The 25072-nt window shown below is 44.5% G+C and overlaps 1 protein-coding gene across 3 annotated transcripts in view; it reads right to left on the reverse strand.

Annotated features, from left to right (window-relative positions):
- Nucleotides 1-25072, reverse strand: part of LOC148473243 (rho guanine nucleotide exchange factor 15-like) — a 77604-nt gene that overhangs the window by 33424 nt on the left and 19108 nt on the right. For all 3 annotated transcript variants that reach the window (XM_088459915.1, XM_088459916.1, XM_088459917.1), the window contains 5 exons: nt 19209-20351; nt 18747-18783; nt 18522-18577; nt 17757-18001; nt 9063-9223 (listed from right to left, as the gene is read on the reverse strand). In XM_088459915.1, coding sequence (XP_088316041.1) covers nt 9063-9223; nt 17757-18001; nt 18522-18577; nt 18747-18783; nt 19209-20351 — 1642 coding nt within the window. The remainder of the gene's footprint in view (nt 1-9062; nt 9224-17756; nt 18002-18521; nt 18578-18746; nt 18784-19208; nt 20352-25072) is intronic.

Genomic DNA, 25072 nt, shown 5'->3' on the forward strand with positions numbered 1-25072 from the left:
TGAAAAGGATTCGATCCAGACACTGTCCCTAGCAAAGAAAACCCTGGACGAGATGGCCATAGCCACCCGGACAGGGACCGACTTGCCTCCGGAGAGAGCATCATCGTTTGAACAGTTATCCGACAGAAAAAACTCATTCCATCTGGAGATGAGCCAATTATGGAAAGGCCTGGAATGGAACTGAGCCCATTCCACCATGCATCCCAGAGTGTAAAGACATCTGTCGACTGCGCAGACAACCATGTACTCCTAATGGAAGAGAGGAGATTCCGTCTTACGCCAGAAGAATTCTCAGATTCTGAGAATCCAGCAGGGATCCTAGATGAAGAATACCCAGAGAGGGATGCAGGGAGGACTTTTTCCCCGTTGATTAAACGTCTGCACCCTGAAGAAGCCACAGTCATCCTGACCTGGCCGTAAAGTACCCTGGTGATCCCGCTAAGAGCAGGAGGCCGTCCAGGTACAGGAGCATTGGGATATACTGAACAGAAGAACTGTCAGAAAATCCAAAACGCTGGTAAACCCCTGTGGGGCTGAGGACAGTCCCAACAGGCAGAGCCCGAAAAATTGTAAGTGTTGCTGTGATACAGCAAACCTCAGCCCATGCTGAGGAAAGGTCTCTGTAAGTACCCGTAGGCACGCGTCCTGTATATCCAGTGATACCCTAAAGTCCCCAGGTTCCAAACATCGTATGATGGAGCATAGGGATTTCCTCCTGAGCCCAGGTAGCTTTAGGAACTGGTTCAGGGAATTGAGACAGAGAATAGGCCAAAGAGGACCATTCAGCCACCGCACCAGAAAGAAAACAGAACAACCAGTCCCTCACTGAGATAGTAGGGATGGCCTAATTAGCTCCGCTTACCGCAACAACTGCATAGCTTTCTGGATCTGTAAGGCCCTTGTAAAGAGGGCGTACCCTCCTACCCACGTAGCCGCGGCAACTTGACACTAATACCGGGCGAACTGAGAAAATCGGTATCTCCCAGTTGTAGGCCTGTCCCGTCAGACTGAAGAGATATCCGTAGGTTCAGAAGCAGGATCAGCTGGCAGTCCAGGCCTGCTCGGTACTGGATATGTCGGCCCTTGTAGATGCCGACAGTCTACGAAGAAACAGACCTTTAGGCTGACCCAGAGGACAAAAAAGACTTAACAGACTTAGTCTGAGGCCTTGTAGTGGGCATAGCTGAAAGCGGTAAACTTGTCGTTAGTAATACTGCCAATGTTACTACAATCTTGTCAAGGTCAGGACCAAACAATATCAACCCTAAAGATGGTATCTGCACCTCTGCATTCCCAGAGCGCAGCCATAGGGTATTACGGAGGATACAGTCGCAGCCGGAACTCTGAAAGTTAGGAGACTGGTATCCAATATAGGCATTTCCACCTATGACAACAGCATATATTACGTGAGCGACCAAATACATTTGAACCCCCGACGTGTTGGAGGGGAAAAAACGTTACAAATGCATCAACCCAATATGCAATAGTATTAACCAACCATGCTATAGCCATGGTAGGATGGGTAACAACTCCTGAAAGCAAGTATACTGATTTCAGGCAGAGTTACCACCTACGGATCCGAAGAATCCGACCACGCAGGAATGGGAGGCGTAGTAACGTCTGTAATCAGACGAGCAACACGCCCATCACCCCAGGAGGGGCTCGTGATGACCCTCAGGGAATTTGGGACAGGAGGCCAAACACTGTTGTAACACCTCCTATCTGGCAACAGCCAGAGTCCCGCTATGCGATCCACCCGCTAGTCAGCAACAGGTAACCCGAAGGCACGCAATACTGAGGGTGTATGATACAGGTGCAGGTCAACATTCACTCTAACCAGAATGGACCTGCTACCAGCCCTAAAGCAGGGATAATAATACCTGAAATAGGCTTCCCCCCGTGTAAGAGGGAAAGAGCCCCGAACAGTACCCAGTTCACGGCAGAGCCAACTGGGAAGTAACCACAGGGCGTCAACCACGCCAATTAGCGTTTCGTAGAAAACAACATCCACCCAGGGTGGCTGTTGTGGTAATCCCTGCAAGGGGAATGACAGACTATTGTGGCACCAGGGGGAATTCATATACTGCGAAAAACCCCTGCAGGGAGCGGTAGTCTGTGTCACAGGGGAAGAGTGCAAGAAGCTGCGAGATACCCTGAGATGAAAAGGGCAGTATGGTGAAGTAACCCCAAGTGAGGTACAACAATGGGGCCCGCCCGGCGATCCGCAATTGAGAGGATCCCGAGAAAACAAACCGCCCAAGGGGGTCGTGAAAGAGGCCGGCACCAGATGACGCCACATACAGAACCCTTTATGAGTCAAATCCTCCGCACTAACACCTGCAGCACATGACTTGCAGGATAGTAAAAATGGGTGCAGTATAACGCTCTATCTCCTGGTCAGACATATCTGACCAATCTTGGCGGAAATATTAAGCAGCACTATACTGGTCCTGACTGATGCCAAAAATTAGCTGCAGGGACCCATTTTCAGCGTATGCAACACACAGTTCCATCTAAAATATGGCAACGTGCAGCACGCAACAGTATGTGACAAACCACACAAATATTAACAAGTATATAAATGTGAGGTCTCAGAACCACCCTAAGTACAGCTGTATTAGGGCAGATAAAGAAAAGGGATAGATATACACTGACAGGTGAGAGAATAAAGTACAGTCAGCACTAGCATAAGTCACATACAATGCAGATATATACATATATACATAAACATGTCATATAATATACTGCACTATTACACTGCATTCAACTGCCCAGATTCAGTGTCTGGGAAGGCTACAGCGCTGTGTACACTGACCTGATGGTGAGGTACGCAGGGGGACTGGACTCACTGCCATCCTGAGAGATTTCTGCTGCACCACAGAGATAAAATGGCCGCTGGAGACCTCAGAGGAAGCGTGGCCCGCGGAGGAAGCAGCTCAGCGACGCCAGACTATGGATACTGAAAGGCGCGCTGAGCTGAGGGGAGGAGCCGCTGTAACAGGGAAGGCTGCCTCCCCTGGTCGGCTATTAACCCCCGGGACGCCGGCTCCCTGCACCGATCGTTAAGTCCCTGGTGGTCTAGTGGACACACGGGGTATGGGGGGCCCGCCGCCACTGCCGGCGCCTCCGGTCTGTCCCCTGAGACCGGAGGCACAGGACTGCATTTGAAATGTGCGGATCACCGCAAGCGGTGATCCGCGACCTTACCTGCTCCCCGTGGATCCGGCAGCAGTCCTGGGCGCCCGCAGAGTCCGGCTAGTACAGACTCTGGGGTCCCGCTGAGATCCCCAGATCTGTACTGGCGTCTCAGCGCCAGCGGGGTGACGGAGCGGCAGCTTAGACGTCCTATGGACAGTCCGACGCTGCCGCTCTGAAGAGTCCAAAGTCCATGAAAAAACTTTGTCCCTAAAAAAAAATAAAATAAGCTTAGGGGCTGCTAATCAGCGCCCCCTGCGCTAACGGTGACCCGACTCCGGCCGGGCACCAACTTAAACTGAGGTGCCTCTGGCTTGGGGGTGGGGTTATAGGGAGAGTGGACCCAGTGCATCCTGGGAGCTAAAAGCTTTAACTGCGTGGTGCCCGGATTTGGTTCCCAACCTATACCCCAAGGTCAACCCTGTGGACCCCCTATGGACCCTGAAGTAGAAATAATGCTGTGCAGTCATTATAGGTCTGTGTATATAATGCTGTGCAGTCACTATCAGTCAGTGTATATAATGCTGTGCAGTCACTATCAGTGTATATAATGCAGTGCAGTCACTATCAGTCAGTGTATATAATGCTGTGCAGTCACTATCAGTCAGTGTATATAATGCTGTGCAGTCACTCAGTGTATATAATGCGGTGCAGTCACTATCAGTCAGTGTATATAATGCTGTGAAGTCACTCTCAGTCAGTGTATATGATGCGGTGCAGTCACTATCAGTCAGTGTATATAATGCTGTGAAGTCACTCTCAGTCAGTGTATATAATGCGGTGCAGTCACTATCAGTCAGTGTATATAATGCTGTGCAGTCACTATCAGTCAGTGTATATAATGCGGTGCAGTCACTCTCAGTCAGTGTATATGATGCTGTGCAGTCACTCTCAGTCAGTGTTTATAATGCTGTGCGGTCACTCAGTCAGTGTATATAATACTGTGCAGTCACTATCAGTCAGTGTATATAATGGTGTGCAATCACTATCAGTCAGTGTATATAATGCTGTGCGGTCACTCAGTCAGTGTATATAATACTGTGCAGTCACTATCAGTCAGTGTATATAATGGTGTGCAATCACTATCAGTCAGTGTATATAATGCTGTGCAGTCACTCTCAGTCAGTGTATATAATGCTGTGCAGTCACTCTCAGTCAGTGTATATAATGCTGTGCAGTCACTCTCAGTCAGTGTATATAATGCTGTGTGGTCACTCAGTCAGTGTATATAATACTGTGCAGTCACTATCAGTCAGTGTATATAATGCCGTGCAGTCACTCTCAGTCAGTGTATACAATGCTGTGCAGTCATTATCAGTCAGTGTATATAATGCCGTGCAGTCACTCGCAGTCAGTGTATATAATGCCGTGCAGTCACTCTCAGTCAGTGTATATAATGCTGTGCAGTCATTATCAGTCAGTGTATATAATGCGGTGCAGTCACTCTCAGTCAGTGTATATAATGCTGTGCAGTCACTCAGTCAGTGTATACAATGCTGTGCAGTCACTCTCAGTCAGTGTATATAATGCTGTGCAGTCACTCAGTCAGTGTATATAATGCTGTGCAGTCATTATAGGTCTGTGTATATAATACTGTGCAGTCATTATAGGTCAGTGTATACAATGCTGTGCAGTCATTATCAGTCAGTGTATATAATGCCGTGCAGTCACTCTCAGTCAGTGTATACAATGCTGTGCAGTCACTCTCAGTCAGTGTATATAATGCTGTGCAGTCACTCAGTCAGTGTATATAATGCTGTGCAGTCATTATAGGTCTGTGTATATAATGCTGTGCAGTCACTCAGTCAGTGTATATAATGCTGTGCAGTCACTATCAGTCAGTGTATATAATACTGTGCAGTCATTATAGGTCAGTGTATATAATGCTGTGCAGTCATTATCAGTCAGGGTATATAATGCTGTGCAGTCACTATCAGTGTATATGATGCTGTGCAGTCACAATCAGTCAGTGTATATAATGCTGTGCAGTCACTATCAGTCAGTGTATATAATGCTGTGCAGTCACTCAGTCAGTGTATATAATGCTGTGCAGTTATTATAGGTCTGTGTATATAATGCTGTGCAGTCAAACAGTCAGTGTATATAATGCGGTGCAGTCACTATCAGTCAGTGTATATAATGCTGTGAAGTCACTATCAGTCAGTGTATATAATGCTGTGCAGTCACTATCAGTCAGTGTATATAATGCGGTGCAGTCACTATCAGTCAGTGTATATAATGGTGTGCAGTCACTGAGTCAGTGTATATAATGCGGTGCAGTCACTATCAGTCAGTGTATATAATGCTGTGAAGTCACTATCAGTCAGTGTATATAATGCGGTGCAGTCACTCTCAGTCAGTGTATATAATGCTGTGCAGTCACTCTCAGTCAGTGTATATGATGCTGTGCAGTCACTTTCAGTCAGTGTATATAATGCTGTGCGGTCACTCAGTCAGTGTATATAATACTGTGCAGTCACTATCAGTCAGTGTATATAATGGTGTGCAATCACTATCAGTCAGTGTATATAATGCTGTGCAGTCACTCTCAGACAGTGTATATAATACAGTGCAGTCACTATCAGTCAGTGTATATAATGCCGTGCAGTCACTCTCAGTCAGTGTATACAATGCTGTGCAGTCACTCTCAGTCAGTGTATATAATGCTGTGCAGTCACTCAGTCAGTGTATATAATGCTGTGCAGTCATTATAGGTCTGTGTATATAATGCTGTGCAGTCACTCAGTCAGTGTATATAATGCTGTGCAGTCACTATCAGTCAGTGTATATAATACTGTGCAGTCATTATAGGTCAGTGTATATAATGCTGTGCAGTCATTATCAGTCAGTGTATATAATGCTGTGCAGTCACTATCAGTGTATATGATGCTGTGCAGTCACTATCAGTCAGTGTATATAATGCTGTGCAGTCACTATCAGTCAGTGTATATAATGCTGTGCAGTCACTCAGTCAGTGTATATAATGCTGTGCAGTCATTATTGGTCTGTGTATATAATGCTGTGCAGTCACTCAGTCAGTGTATATAATGCGGTCCAGTCACTATCAGTCAGTGTATATAATGCTGTGCAGTCACTATCAGTCAGTGTATATAATGCTGTGCAGTCAGTGTATATAATGCGGTGCAGTCACTATCAGTCAGTGTATATAATGCTGTGCAGTCACTATCAGTCAGTGTATATAATGCTGTGCAGTCAGTGTATATAATGCGGTGCAGTCACTATCAGTCAGTGTATATAATGCTGAGAAGTCACTATCAGTCAGTGTATATAATGCGGTGCAGTCACTCTCAGTCAGTGTATATGATGCTGTGCAGTCACTCTCAGTCAGTGTATATAATGCTGTGTGGTCACACAGTCAGTATATATAATACTGTGCAGTCACTATCATTCAGTGTATATAATGCCGTGCAGTCACTCTCAGTCAGTGTATACAATGCTGTGCAGTCACTCTCAGTCAGTGTATATAATGCTGTGCAGTCACTCAGTCAGTGTATATAATGCTGTGCAGTCATTATAGGTCTGTGTATATAATACTGTGCAGTCATTATAGGTCAGTGTATATAATACTGTGCAGTCATTATCAGTCAGTGTATATAATGCTGTGCAGTCACTATCAGTGTATATGATGCTGTGCAGTCACTATCAGTCAGTGTATATAATGCTGTGCAGTCACTATCAGTCAGTGTATATAATGCTGTGCAGTCACTCAGTCAGTGTATATAATGCTGTGCAGTCATTATTGGTCTGTGTATATAATGCTGTGCAGTCACTCAGTCTGTGTATATAATGCTGTGCAGTCACTATGTCAGTGTATATGATGCTGTGCAGTCACTATCAGTCAGTGTATATAATGCTGTGCAGTCACTATCAGTCAGTGTATATAATGCTGTGCAGTCAGTGTATATAATGCGGTGCAGTCACTATCAGTCAGTGTATATAATGCTGTGCAGTCACTATCAGTCAGTGTATATAATGCTGTGCAGTCACTATCAGTCAGTGTATATAATGCTGTGCAGTCAGTGTATATAATGCGGTGCAGTCACTATCAGTCAGTGTATATAATGCTGTGCAGTCACTATCAGTCAGTGTATATAATGCTGTGCAGTCAGTGTATATAATGCGGTGCAGTCACTCTCAGTCAGTGTATATGATGCTGTGCAGTCACTCTCAGTCAGTGTATATAATGCTGTGCGGTCACTCAGTCAGTGTATATGATACTGTGCAGTCACTATCAGTCAGTGTATATAATGGTGTGCAATCACTATCAGTCAGTGTATATAATGCTGTGCAGTCACTCTCAGTCAGTGTATATAATGCTGTGAAGTCACTATCAGTCAGTGTATATAATGCTGTGCAGTCACTATCAGTGTATATAATGCGGTGCAGTCACTATCAGTCAGTGTATATAATGCTGTGCAGTCACTATCAGTCAGTGTATATAATGCTGTGCAGTCACTCAGTGTATATAATGCTGTGCAGTCACTATCAGTCAGTGTATATAATGCTGTGCAGTCACTCAGTCAGTGTATATAATGCTGTGCAGTCATTATAGGTCAGTGTATATAATGCTGTGAAGTCACTATCAGTCAGTGTATATAATGCTGTGCAGTCACTATCAGTGTATATAATGCGGTGCAGTCACTATCAGTCAGTGTATATAATGCTGTGCAGTCACTATCAGTCAGTGTATATAATGCTGTGCAGTCACTCAGTGTATATAATGCGGTGCAGTCACTATCAGTCAGTGTATATAATGCGGTGAAGTCACTATCAGTCAGTGTATATAATGCGGTGCAGTCACTCTCAGTCAGTGTATATGATGCTGTGCAGTCACTCTCAGACGGTATATATAATGCTGTGCGGTCACTCAGTCAGTGTATATAATACTGTGCAGTCACTATCAGTCAGTGTATATAATGGTGTGCAATCACTATCAGTCAGTGTATATAATGCTGTGCAGTCACTCTCAGTCAGTGTATATAATGCTGTGAAGTCACTATCAGTCAGTGTATATAATGCTGTGCAGTCACTATCAGTGTATATAATGCGGTGCAGTCACTATCAGTCAGTGTATATAATGCTGTGCAGTCACTATCAGTCAGTGTATATAATGCTGTGCAGTCACTCAGTGTATATAATGCGGTGCAGTCACTATCAGTCAGTGTATATAATGCTGTGAAGTCACTCTCAGTCAGTGTATATAATGCTGTGCAGTCACTCTGTCAGTGTATATAATGCTGTGCAGTCACTCTCAGTCAGTGTATATAATGCTGTGCGGTCATTTTTGGTCAGTGTATATAATGCTGTGCAGTCACTCTCAGTCAGTGTATATAATACTGTGCAGTCACTATCAGTCAGTGTATATAATGCTGTGCAGTCATTATCAGTCAGTGTATATAATGCGGTGCAGTCATTATCAGTCAGTGTATATAATGGTGTGCAGTCACTCAGTCAGTGTATATAATGCTGTGCAGTCATTATAGGTCTGTGTGTATAATGCTGTGCGGTCACTCAGTCAGTGTATATAATACTGTGCAGTCACTATCAGTCAGTGTATATAATGTATATGTATATGTAATGTATATGTTGTGAGGTCACTAGGGGGTAAATTTACTAAAGTGAGAGTTTTTAGAAGTGGAGATGTTGCCCATAGCAACCAATCAGATTCTACTTAACATTTAACTAGCAATTTCTAGAAGATAATAGCTAGAATCTGATTGGTGTGTAGGGGCAACATCTCCGCTACTAAAAACTCTAACTTTAGAAAATTTACCCCTAGGTTATAGTGTAAATATTAAATAATGGTGTACTTACTCGACTTCCCTAAATAATACTGTGCCTCATACCTCTCGCTGACCTCCTTCACTTTGAGGATATTGGAGAACAGGATTTTCTTCTCCCGGATAATAAGCGACTCCTGTAATTCCCGCGATTCCAGGAAATGTTCAGTCAGCACGTTCAGCGAACGAAGGTACGAGACCTCCGAAGTCAGAACCTCGAACATACTCTGAGGACAACGGAACAAAATGGAGACTATTACTACTATATACCGGGGGACAACATGGTGACTATTACTACTATACACCAGGGGATAACATGGTGACTATTACTACTATATACCAGGGGACAACATGGTGACTATTATTACTATATACCAGGGGACAACATGGTGACTATTACTACTATATACCGGGGGGGATAACATGGTGACTATTACTACTATATACCAGGGGACAACATGGTGACTATTACTACTATATACCAGGGGACAACATGGTGACTATTACTACTATATACCGGGGGACAACATGGTGACTATTACTACTATATACCGGGGGGGACAACATGGTGACTATTATTACTATATACCAGGGGACAACATGGTGACTATTATTACTATATACCAGGGGACAACATGGTGACTATTATTACTATATACCAGGGGACAACATGGTGACTATTATTACTATATACCAGGGGACAACATGGAGACTATTACTACTATATACCGGGGGGGACAACATGGTGACTATTACTACTATATACCGGGGGGGACAACATGGTGACTATTACTACTATATACCAGGGGACAACATGGTGACTATTACTACTATATACCGGGGGGGACAACATGGTGACTATTACTACTATATACCGGGGGGGACAACATGGTGACTATTACTACTATATACCAGGGGATAACATGGTGACTATTACTACTATATACCGGGGGGGACAACATGGTGACTATTACTACTATATACCGGGGGGGATAACATGGTGACTATTATTACTATATACCGGGGGGGATAACATGGTGACTATTATTACTATATACCGGGGGGGACAACATGGTGACTATTACTACTATATACCGGGGGGGACAACATGGTGACTATTACTACTATATACCGGGGGACAACATGGTGACTATTACTACTATATACCGGGGGACAACATGGTGACTATTACTACTATATACCAGGGGGGATAACATGGTGACTATTACTACTATATACCAGGGGGGATAACATGGTGACTATTACTACTATATACCAGGGGGGACAACATGGTGACTATTACTACTATATACCGGGGGGGATAACATGGTGACTATTACTACTATATACCAGGGGGGATAACATGGTGACTATTACTACTATATACCAGGGGGGATAACATGGTGACTATTACTACTATATACCAGGGGGGATAACATGGTGACTATTACTACTATATACCGGGGGGGATAACATGGTGACTATTACTACTATATACCAGGGGGGATAACATGGTGACTATTACTACTATATACCAGGGGGGATAACATGGTGACTATTACTACTATATACCTGGGGGACAACATGGTGACTATTACTACTATATACCAGGGGACAACATGGTGACTATTACTACTATATACCAGGGGACAACATGGTGACTATTACTACTATATACCAGGGGACAACATGGTGACTATTATTACTATATACCAGGGGGGACAACATGGTGACTATTACTACTATATACCGGGGGACAACATGGTGACTATTACTACTATATACCGGGGGACAACATGGTGACTATTACTACTATATACCGGGGGACAACATGGTGACTATTACTACTATATACCAGGGGATAACATGGTGACTATTACTACTATATACCAGGGGATAACATGGTGACTATTACTACTATATACCGGGGGGGATAACATGGTGACTATTACTACTATATACCAGGGGGGATAACATGGTGACTATTACTACTATATACCGGGGGGCAACATGGTGACTATTACTACTATATACCAGGGGACAACATGGTGACTATTACTACTATATACCGGGAGGGATAACATGGTGACTATTACTACTATATACCAGGGGATAACATGGTGACTATTACTACTATATACCGGGGGATAACATGGTGACTATTACTACTATATACCAGGGGACAACATGGTGACTATTACTACTATATACCGGGGGACAACATGGTGACTATTACTACTATATACCGGGGGACAACATGGTGACTATTACTACTATATACCGGGGGACAACATGGTGACTATTACTACTATATACCAGGGGATAACATGGTGACTATTACTACTATATACCAGGGGATAACATGGTGACTATTACTACTATATACCGGGGGGGATAACATGGTGACTATTACTACTATATACCAGGGGGGATAACATGGTGACTATTACTACTATATACCGGGGGGCAACATGGTGACTATTACTACTATATACCAGGGGACAACATGGTGACTATTACTACTATATACCGGGGGGGACAACATGGTGACTATTACTACTATATACCAGGGGATAACATGGTGACTATTACTACTATATACCGGGGGATAACATGGTGACTATTACTACTATATACCAGGGGACAACATGGTGACTATTACTACTATATACCGGGGGACAACATGGTGACTATTACTACTATATACCAGGGGGGGATAACATGGTGACTATTACTACTATATACCGGGGGGGATAACATGGTGACTATTACTACTATATACCGGGGGACAACATGGTGACTATTACTACTATATACCGGGGGGGATAACATGGTGACTATTACTACTATATACCAGGGGACAACATGGTGACTATTACTACTATATACCGGGGGGGATAACATGGTGACTATTACTACTATATACCGGGGGACAACATGGTGACTATTACTACTATATACCAGGGGACAACATGGTGACTATTACTACTATATACCAGGGGGCAACATGGTGACTATTACTACTATATACCGGGGGGGATAACATGGTGACTATTACTACTATATACCGGGGGATAACATGGTGACTATTACTACTATATACCGGGGGGGACAACATGGTGACTATTACTACTATATACCAGGGGACAACATGGTGACTATTACTACTATATACCGGGGGATAACATGGTGACTATTACTACTATATACCGGGGGGCAACATGGTGACTATTACTACTATATACCGGCGGGGCAACATGGTGACTATTACTACTATATACCAGGGGACAACATGGTGACTATTACTACTATATACCAGGGGACAACATGGTGACTATTACTACTATATACCAGGGGACAACATGGTGACTATTACTACTATATACCAGGGGACAACATGGTGACTATTACTACTATATACCAGGGGACAACATGGTGACTATTACTACTATATACCAAGGGGCAACATGGTGACTATTACTACTATATACCGGGGGGGATAACATGGTGACTATTACTACTATATACCGGGGGATAACATGGTGACTATTACTACTATATACCGGGGGGGACAACATGGTGACTATTACTACTATATACCAGGGGACAACATGGTGACTATTACTACTATATACCAGGGGACAACATGGTGACTATTACTACTATATACCAGGGGACAACATGGTGACTATTACTACTATATACCAGGGGGCAACATGGTGACTATTACTACTATATACCGGGGGATAACATGGTGACTATTATTACTATATACCGGGGGGGACAACATGGTGACTATTACTACTATATACCGGGGGGGATAACATGGTGACTATTACTACTATATACCGGGGGGGACAACATGGTGACTATTACTACTATATACCGGGGGATAACATGGTGACTATTACTACTATATACCAGGGGACAACATGGTGACTATTACTACTATATACCAGGGGGGACAACATGGTGACTATTACTACTATATACCGGGGGACAACATGGTGACTATTACTACTATATACCAGGGGACAGCATGGTGACTATTACTACTATATACCAGGGGATAACATGGTGACTATTACTACTATATACCAGGGGATAACATGGTGACTATTACTACTATACCAGGGGGGATAACATGGTGACTATTACTACTATATACCAGGGGGCAACATGGTGACTATTACTACTATATACCAGGGGGGATAACATGGTGACTATTACTACTATATACCGGGGGATAACATGGTGACTATTACTACTATACACCGGGGGGGACAACATGGTGACTATTACTACTATATACCGGGGGGGACAACATGGTGACTATTACTACTATATACCGGGGGGGATAACATGGTGACTATTACTACTATATACCGGGGGACAACATGGTGACTATTACTACTATATACCAGGGGGGACAACATGGTGACTATTACTACTATATACCAGGGGGGATAACATGGTGACTATTACTACTATATACCAGGGGGGACAACATGGTGACTATTACTACTATATACCAGGGGACAACATGGTGACTATTACTACTATATACCAGGGGATAACATGGTGACTATTACTACTATATACCAGGGGGCAACATGGTGACTATTACTACTATATACCGGGGGACAACATGGTGACTATTACTACTATATACCAGGGGGGATAACATGGTGACTATTACTACTATATACCGGGGGATAACATGGTGACTATTACTACTATATACCGGGGGGGACAACATGGTGACTATTACTACTATATACCGGGGGACAACATGGTGACTATTACTACTATATACCGGGGAACATGGTGACTATTACTACTATATACCGGGGGGGACAACATGGTGACTATTACTACTATACACCAGGGGACAACATGGTGACTATTACTACTATATACCGGGGGGGATAACATGGTGACTATTACTACTATATACCGGGGAACATGGTGACTATTACTACTATACACCGGGGGGGACAACATGGTGACTATTAATACTATATACCGGGGGATAACATGGTGACTATTATTACTATATACCAGGGGGGATAACATGGTGACTATTACTACTATATACCGGGGGATAACATGGTGACTATTATTACTATATACCAGGGGACAACATGGTGACTATTATTACTATATACCGGGGGGGACAACATGGTGACTATTACTACTATATACCGGGGGGGACAACATGGTGACTATTACTACTATATACCGGGGGGGACAACATGGTGACTATTACTACTATATACCAGGGGGGATAACATGGTGACTATTACTACTATATACCGGGGGATAACATGGTGACTATTATTACTATATACCAGGGGACAACATGGTGACTATTATTACTATATACCGGGGGACAACATGGTGACTATTACTACTATATACCAGGGGACAACATGGTGACTATTATTACTATATACCGGGGGACAACATGGTGACTATTACTACTATACACCGGGGGACAACATGGTGACTATTACTACTATATACCGGGGGACAACATGGTGACTATTACTACTATATACCAGGGGGGATAACATGGTGACTATTACTACTATATACCAGGGGGGACAACATGGTGACTATTACTACTATATACCGGGGGGGATAACATGGTGACTATTACTACTATATACCAGGGGACAACATGGTGACTATTATTACTATACACCAGAGGGGACAACATGGTGACTATTACTACTATATACCGGGGGGGATAACATGGTGACTATTACTACTATATACCGGGGGACAACATGGTGACTATTACTACTATATACCAGGGGACAACATGGTGACTATTATTACTATATACCGGGGGACAACATGGTGACTATTACTACTATATACCAGGGGATAACATGGTGACTATTACTACAATATACCAGGGGACAACATGGTGACTATTACTACTATACACCGGGGGACAACATGGTGACTATTACTACTATATACCAGGGGACAACATGGTGACTATTACTACTATATACCAGGGGACAACATGGTGACTATTACTACTATATACCGGGGGGGACAACATGGTGACTATTACTACTATACACCAGGGGACAACATGGTGACTATTACTACTATATACCGGGGGACAACATGGTGACTATTACTACTATACACCAGGGGACAACATGGTGACTATTACTACTATATACCAGGGGACAACATGGTGACTATTACTACTATATACCGGGGAACATGGTGACTATTACTACTATATACCAGGGGACAACATGGTGACTATTACTACTATATACCGGGGGGGACAACATGGTGACTATTACTACTATACACCAGGGGACAACATGGTGACTATTACTACTATATACCAGGGGACAACATGGTGACTATTACTACTATATACCGGGGGGGACAACATGGTGACTATTATTACTATATACCGGGGGGGATAACATGGTGACTATTACTACTATATACCAGGGGGGATAACATGGTGACTATTACTACTATATACCGGGGGATAACATGGTGACTATTACTACTATATACCAGGGGACAACATGGTGACTATTACTACTATATACCAGGGGATAACATGGTGACTATTACTACTATATACCGGGGGATAACATGGTGACTATTACTACTATATACCAGGGGATAACATGGTGACTATTACTACTATATACCGGAGGACAACATGGTGACTATTACTACTATATACCGGGGGACAACATGGTGACTATTACTACTATATACCAGGGGATAACATGGTGACTATTACTACTATATACCGGAGGACAACATGGTGACTATTACTACTATATACCGGGGGACAACATGGTGACTATTACTACTATATACCGGGGGGACAACATGGTGACTATTACTACTATATACCGGGGGGGATAACATGGTGACTATTACTACAATATACCGGGGGACAACATGGTGACTATTACTACTATATACCAGGGGATAACATGGTGACTATTACTACTATATACCGGGGGGGACAACATGGTGACTATTACTACAATATACCGGGGGATAACATGGTGACTATTACTACTATATACCGGGGGATAACATGGTGACTATTACTACTATATACCAGGGGACAACATGGTGACTATTACTACTATATACCAGGGGGGATAACATGGTGACTATTACTACTATATACCAGGGGGGACAACATGGTGACTATTACTACTATATACCGGGGGACAACATGGTGACTATTACTACTATATACCAGGGGATAACATGGTGACTATTACTACTATATACCAGGGGACAACATGGTGACTATTACTACTATATACCAGGGGGGACAACATGGTGACTATTACTACTATATACCGGGGGACAACATGGTGACTATTACTACTATATACCGGGGGACAACATGGTGACTATTACTACTATATACCAGGGGACAACATGGTGACTATTACTACTATATACCGGGGGATAACATGGTGACTATTACTACTATATACCAGGGGACAACATGGTGACTATTACTACTATATACCAGGGGGGATAACATGGTGACTATTACTACTATATACCAGGGGGGACAACATGGTGACTATTACTACTATATACCGGGGGACAACATGGTGACTATTACTACTATATACCAGGGGATAACATGGTGACTATTACTACTATATACCAGGGGACAACATGGTGACTATTACTACTATATACCAGGGGGGACAACATGGTGACTATTACTACTATATACCAGGGGACAACATGGTGACTATTACTACAATATACCGGGGGATAACATGGTGACTATTACTACTATATACCGGGGGATAACATGGTGACTATTACTACTATATACCAGGGGGACAACATGGTGACTATTACTACTATATACCAGGGGGGATAACATGGTGATTATTACTACTATATACCAGGGGGGACAACATGGTGACTATTACTACTATATACCGGGGGACAACATGGTGACTATTACTACTATATACCAGGGGACAACATGGTGACTATTACTACTATATACCAGGGGGGATAACATGGTGACTATTACTACTATATACCAGGGGACAACATGGTGACTATTACTACTATATACCAGGGGGGACAACATGGTGACTATTACTACTATATACCAGGGGACAACATGGTGACTATTACTACTATATACCGGGGGACAACATGGTGACTATTACTACTATACACCAGGGGGGACAACATGGTGACTATTACTACTATATACCAGGGGGGATAACATGGTGACTATTACTACTATATACCGGGGGGGGCAACATGGTGACTATTACTACTATATACCAGGGGACAACATGGTGACTATTACTACTATATACCAGGGGATAACATGGTGACTATTACTACTATATACCAGGGGATAACATGGTGACTATTACTACTATATACCGGGGGATAACATGGTGACTATTACTACTATATACCGGGGGGGATAACATGGTGACTATTACTCATATATATACACCAGGGGATAACATGGTGACTATTATACTATATAACGGAGGACAACATGGTGACTAATACTACTATATACCGGGGGATAACATGGTGACTATTACTACTATATACACCAGAGGACAACATGGCGACTATCAGTACTATATACCGGAGGACAACATGGCGACCATCAGTACTATATGTAACGGTGGACGACATGGTGACTGTTTCGAGTCTGTATAACGGGGTGGACATCACTGCGCTTACCTCCTGCATTTTCTTCTGCTCATTTGTCATACTCTCCAGGACTCCGCTCTCTGTTACAGAAGGTAATTCTTGCCACAGTGTGTTATGAGGGACGATCGACCTCCGCCCCTGTTTCGGGGACCCTCCGGCAGAGAGGGGACTTTCCTGCGAGGAGTCATAGCTAGTGAAGCTGCTGTTGCGGGCGACTGTCTGCCTCCTGATCTCCTTACTGATGACTGTCTGGCGGTACGTCTGGTACAGTGGCTCTGTCCACGAGACACGCACGCACATGTGATTACAATTTATAGAAGAGGCGCTTGTCTAGAGGCTTCTAGCAATTGGGGCTCCAGCACAGAAACATGGCGGACAAGGCAGTAACAGAGCCAGTGAGACTTCTCAGAAGACGGAGGCCTCTAAACAAGTTACATGTGTAGTTCTGTACCTACAGAGCTCTAGGTAGCAAACTACACCCACAATAATGCACTGCATGTGAGGGTCATTTACTGCAGCGTGCCCATTCTGAGGACCAATCGGGATTTGCAAATACAGCATGTGACCTCACTGTCCCCCAACAGCAAGTGTGTGACGCTTATTAAAAAATAAAAAACAGGATCATATTGAAAAATAATGCTGTAAAGTGCATAAAACGGGCATAATGTATAGATTTAGAATAAATAAAAATATAAAATGTCCGTAAAAGTGGACAAACTATTTTAACCTAAGTCAAATAGAGCCAGAGTGACATGGTGGATGCGAGCGTGGGTCGGTCACTTGCCAGATCCTTACCGTCCCGCAGGTGCGATTCCCAGTCTATGGATTTAGGGCTCTTGACGGTCGGAATCCTGGAAATAAGAGAAATAATTTCAGGGGTTGAAGTAAAAATGTAAGACGGAAGACGGACTGTTGGTGGTGGAGGGATGCAGAGAACGGGAAGAGAGACAGAAGAAAAAGGGCAGCGGGTTGCTCATAACAGCATTGTGATTGGATACGGAGGCACCGCTGTGCACTAACCTGAGCAGCGAGCTCTCCGGACAGAAATCTGATGCATCTGTACACAAGACAACACACAACACCATTAGCAGAACAATCCGCACAGCACCGGGCATCACTGATCAAAGCTCTTGTGTGATATTGCAATTTTTATTAAACCCTGCAAAGTATGTGACAGGATAATCTTAAAAACATTACGGTGACACTTAAGGGAGTTATGTAATAGTTTCCGATTTTACGGAAGCAGCAGGATTTCAGTGAGAGAACCGCTCAGTTTAAGGCAGCAATCAATTATAAGGCTGAACCAGCCTAATAACTGATTGTCTCTTTAAATTCAGCAGCAATCCCGCTAAAATCCTGCCAGCTCCGTAACATGGGAACCCCTTACTGGTAGATTTTCTAAACAACGGCCTTTCAAAGCCAGCGATCAAACACAAAATGGAAGTTATTGGTAGCCGAATCTGAATGGTTATAATCTCTTACCATTTGTGTCCTCTGAGGATGAACAACGGTCTCTCCCCTTATACGCGATGTCAAGCGGGAGACTACACGAGGACGCCTTCTTATCTTTATCCGCCACCTCTTCCGCGTTGCCCACCGAATACCTCTTCAAAGACCCTTTCCTCAAAAATGGAGGTGGAGCTGGCGGAGGTGGGGGAGCTGCCCCCCGAGGTGGTTTGCTGGGCACTTTAGGAGGCATCATTGGTGGGGGGTCTGGAGCTTCTAACGAGAACTGAGGAGGTACCTTGCTCCGACGAGCGGGCTTACGGATCTTACAGCGCTGTTCTGCTGCCTGGTCGTCTCTTATGGAAGGGTGCTCTGCCTTAGTGAGCTCCTGGGCAGAACTCAAGTCATTGGAGGAAGAGCTCTTTAACATTTCTTTAGCATCAATGGAGTCAACATCTGAGCGATCCATTTTGCCCGTCACAGACACCACTTTATCAGCAAAGGAGATGCTCTTTAATTTAGAGCTCTTTCCGGTAAGAGCTTCAGATTCAAAATGTTCACGGGAAGTTCCATTAGGCAGAGAGTGAGTGAGAAGGGCCACCGAATGGGCAGTGTCTACAGCGGAGTCTACATCTTCGCTGGCCTTTGATTTCAAGAGAGGCGGTGATTTATGCTTTGGAACATCTGGTACATTGCCCAACCTACACGTCCTCTGGGCAGCTACCTCTTCATGGGCAGGGTTTGGCAAATCCCCATTAAAGTCTCCCGTACATTTGTAAGAGGTAAGAACAACACTGTTCCTTGCTTTTTCATCCCCGACACCCGAGTCCTGCTTAGAGCACTCCCCATGTTTTATTGACCTGCGTCTTACTGGGTAGCTGGTGGCCGCCGTCATCCTGTCCTTCAGAAGCCACTGGCCCCATTTCCCTCCACCTTCGTCGTCATCGTCATTCAAAGATAAAACTCTCTGAAACGTGCCACTGTCGTCGGAAGAGTCTGATGCTTCGTTGACGTAGACACCCCGAGAAACGCAAGACTCTGGGACCCAAACCAACACCATGCCCGGCCTTTGCTGGTGACAGGCACAACAGCATCGCATCGGGCAAGCCGGCCGGGGGGGACAAGATGCCATCTTGGACAACCGATCATCTGCGTCCTGGAAAAGTTTCGGCGGCAGCGCTGTGGGTGAAGAAGAGAAAAAACATGTCTTGAGTACAAGGAGAGGAGCTCTTATTTGAGAGGACAGCTGAAAATAATACGTTGGAAAGCTATTAAAAATGTGGGGGCTATATATCCCATTAACCATTTGTAGTAAACTAGTACATCATAACACGTTTTATCTCCTGTACAAGACTTTACCTCAGCCCTAATATGCTTTCTATTCATACGACAGACTCAGACAAACTGTGGCTCTTCGGCAGCGCTGGACTACAAGTTCCAGCAAGCACAACCAGCTTTCTGGGATGTGCGGACAACAGCCGTAGAGCTACAGGCTGTCTATCTCTGCTCTAAATAAATCCTTGAAGTTTATAAAATAAAATCAATCTTCTATGTCATAAATGTCACAAGATTGATGACATAATTCTTTGTACAATTTAGACGCCGTCTTGTGTTACCATCTGATAATCAATAATTGCCATAAATAGTTCATTGGCTTAGAAGACAATGGAGTCGTCTGAAGTATCTACTCCCTGAACAGTCTACCAACGTCTTCGTAAATTGCAATTTCTCGTTCCTTTTTGATGAATAATAATAACACAAAATGAGCTTCCATTACGGTTATTAGTATAATGACACATATTATAGCAGAGGCCTTCGGAGGGTGGTTGCCTGCTTGATGGTGGATAGGAAACTCGCAGAGTCCTTGCGCTGAAACACTACTTTGCCCTCCCCTTCCTGCAACACTTCTAGTCGTCCCCAAACATGTGTACAGGCTCTCTGTGCTATATACGTCTATTGCTGCGGTCCTGCCGCTGGCGTTATATACTTGCACAGGTAATGAGTAATGCATTCCATGGATAATAAGGAATTACAGCATTTTATCTGTCTGGGCCATTTCTGACAACCAGGACCATGCGACACAAGCCACTTGTCCCCGACTTGCACTAATGAGCTCTCTATTTATGGCTCAGTGTGTTTGCCAATATATACATTAAGTGAGAGATGTTAAATTGGCCAGGGGGGGAGGATTATCCTCATACAAGGAAGAAGTCTAGATCCTCTGGTTCTGTGGGACCATGCTGCTTGCTGAGAACTAGCCAATAGTACATGACGGTTCACAAAGACACTTTTACCCAAAGAGGAGTAGGACACTGTCAAATCAACATAACAGCTGCTCCCAAATGGCGCTCAGAGATCCCACTTTTTGCGCAGCCCGGCGGCCGCAGACTGCAAAGTATGATTAGAGGTGCTGCGCGACCGCCATGCATCACGCAAGGAGTGACGCAGGAGCTTACTGCCCTTATTCAGTCTTATTCAATGCTTTAGGGCACGGAGCTGGGGGGCCACAGGAAGGTTTATCCGGGCCCCGTACTACCCACAGCAACGCACTGCTAACATTTATTTTTCTGTTCAACTGCGTGATCCAGCGATATTCCCCCGACAGGTTTATCAAACCTATATATCTAATTATTCATCTCAGTCCCTGTCTCCAGCCACGGGAAGCGAATGCACCAAGTGCACACAGACCGAGTCCTGTGTGAATAGAAGCCATGACCACAGCACTGTAAAGTGGCAATGCTAACCACTGTGCCACCATTTTAGCAGTGGATGGCCATCTGCCACAGCAAGACGGTAAAGTATCAGTATTGGTCTCCATATAAAAGAGGTCACCGTGTCGTGGTAGATGGGGATCCACGGTGTGATCACAATGTGCACCAAGAACCTTGTGTGTATTCTAAAAGCCAGTTTATAAAATCTATATATTGTAGCAGAGTTCACCAGATATTGAATGACTGTCTCTGCGTCTGAAGTGTGCACCTGCATTTTCATTTTGGGTTGTGTATTGTATGTTCAGTCACAGCAGTGTATCACCCGCATTATATATATATATATATATATATATATATATATATATATATATAATATTGTGCTTCATGCACGAACACAGTTTTGGGCCTAGCGCCACCAAATTTAGCATGGTGGTGTAGTTTGACCAGGATTAGGTTTTTGCCTAGGGTTGAACTTCGTCAGGGCCACACACTGTCACACAATCCCCTAAAAACTAGACACTCTTGAATTACACAGGCACTGGGGCTGAGGGGCTGGCTTCATACACAACACTCTGTATCAAGTGGAATGTATTCTCATGAGCCTGCCATTCAGACTGTGGCAGACAGCATAATCAATCCACAATCTTTGATCCTGGCAAAGCTTAGCATATGGAGATTATAAACAGCAGGGGAGATTGATTGCAACCAAACAGTGCCACAGTGGACCTGGCCCCCTTCTGTCCGGGAGTGGGACTCCAGTCTCGGCAATGCCCATGGTGACAGCCCTGCTAGACATGGTCTTCAATGTTGACATGCAGAGTGATTTCAGAAGGTGACTCAGTGACAGGGATCCCGCAGATTCCTGATCATCATACTGCGTATGGGTAGCACGGGCCTGCGATCCAACATGCAGTCCATCAGCAGAAAGTCAGTGAATGACAGTCTGCTGCCATTTCTGGTCAGGGTCGGAGGGGCAGAGAGTGAGCGAGGGAGGGGCAGAGAGTGAGCGAGGGAGGGGCAGAGAGTGAGCGAGGGAGGGGCAGAGAGTGAGCGAGGGAGGGGCAGAGAGCGAGCGAGGGAGGGGCAGAGAGCGAGCGAGGGAGGGGCAGAGAGCGAGCGAGGGAGGGGCAGAGAGCGAGGGAGGAAGGGGCAGAGAGCGAGGGAGGGAGGGGCAGAGAGCGAGCAAGGGAGGGGCAGAGAGAGATTGAGAGGGACAGCGAGCAAGAGAGAAACAAAGAAAACCAAAGACAGTTACGAGAAAGGCAGAGAGAGAGAGAGAGAGAGAGAGAGAGAGAGAGAGAGAGAGAGAGAGAGAGAGAGATAGTTAGAGCGTACACATATGTTTTAGCTTTTAAGTTTACAGCTGGGGTCCCACAATAATTAACGGTTGCAGAACAGCTGATCGGCCACGTTCTGCAGAAATGTGCTGCACTACAACATCTAATTACTCTTTATGTGCAACAAGTAATGTTAGCACCATATAATTAGCAATTATACTCTCACCCATGCGGTCTGCCTGCTACATGTAGTTGCCGAACTAGAGGACGTGTACTCTGCGAACATGACAAGTGCGCGAGGCAGTCATATTTGTTTCAGGATAAACTCACATAGGTGTGGCGCTCTAGACTGGCAGCACTAAAGATGGCCGTCTGCTCTCTTACACAGCGCTGCTCAACTATTACCAAACGAAACACAATTCCCATCACTGGGCCCCACCCACCATGCCATTCCCACCATCAGACAGCAGAGAATGGGGCCTGGTTATGTAAATCATTCATCATGGCCCCGCCCACATTGTGCGACAGCACAAACATCACCATTGAGTCGCTCCATGACATAAATTGCATCATGACATCACCGATATGATCATTGTTTATTTATATGGCACTACACAGAAAATTACAGCCTGCGACATTGGAGCCTACAGTCGAATTCTCTATCGCACACTAGGGATAATTTGTCAGGAGCCAACTAACTCATTAACCTATCCGTACGTTGCCTGAGTAAACCGACATAAGAAAAGCACCCCCCTCATCTGCCCCTACCGAAAAAAAAAATATATATTCCACGGCCTGGATCACAAAAGAGCGTAACGCAGCCTCATGGCCTAACTTGTGCGGGACGGATAAACGCAAAAGGTCTGATTGGTGGGGAGCAGTGGGCCTGATTCAGAGCCGCTCATAAGTGGCCGCTCATCGTTCCGAGCGATGTTCGCACATCTGCGCATGCGTATGGTTTGTAATACGCATGCTCGAATCAGTCAGTGCGGTCGAAAATCGTGTGCTCGCAAAATAGCGAATGCCTGCTAATTTGAGTGACAGGATGAGGCGTTTGCGGGTGGTAACAGGGGAAGGTGCTTGAAAACGGGGAGTGGAATTCCGAACGCAGGCGTGCCGAAAGCAGCGTCATCGACCACATCACTTGGTTGTCTTTTAGCCAGAACTGCTCGCATGATTGCGGTAGGAAAATGCTACCACAAGCACTGCGAGCAGTTCATACGCCTTTCGATGTACTCGATTAATCAAATAAATAGCGGAGATGACGCATGATGCGAGCGGCCAGGGGGCGTTTTTTTCGAAATAACGACCGCATGTTTTGTTCGCTCGTTCAGACATGGAGGCGTCAACAGACCGCAAAGAGCGAACGGTCAATTTAAATAGCCAGCCCCTTTTTATGAACGAGCGAGCACAAATAGCGTCCGGCTCTGAATCAGACCCAGTGTTCACCAGAAATATAAGTAAAAATTATGGCAAAGCGGAATTGAAACCACAGAAGATGAACAATGTAAATATACGGATGTAGCCGCCATGTTGTGCGCCACTAGGGGGCGCAATCCCACCAGAGTATCTAGATGTTATCTCATCTGCCGAGCTCGCCCCTTAAAACTTGAGCAGACGCAGAAAAATCCAGCACTCTGACCTATGGTCAACTTTCGGTTATGTTTTATGGAGACGAAAACGAAGGTGAAAATTAAACTCTGCATAACTGTGGTTACGAGAGAGAGAGAGAGAGCGGCTGAAAGCCCTGGGGCGAAAAATCTCTGCGCTAGGTCCTGGCGATATGCCAGCAACTTCACGCCCTATATAAACTAAATCGTTATATGGCGATTGGCGTTTCTAAATGTTAACAAATGTTATTATCAGGGCCGAAGAGACTGTGGGAGGACGCATGGGGAGCGGTTAAAGAATG

The sequence above is a fragment of the Taudactylus pleione genome, unplaced genomic scaffold (assembly GCF_031769625.1).
Source record: "Taudactylus pleione unplaced genomic scaffold, aTauple2 ptg000949l, whole genome shotgun sequence".
In the NCBI taxonomy this organism is placed as follows: Eukaryota; Metazoa; Chordata; class Amphibia; order Anura; family Myobatrachidae; genus Taudactylus; species Taudactylus pleione.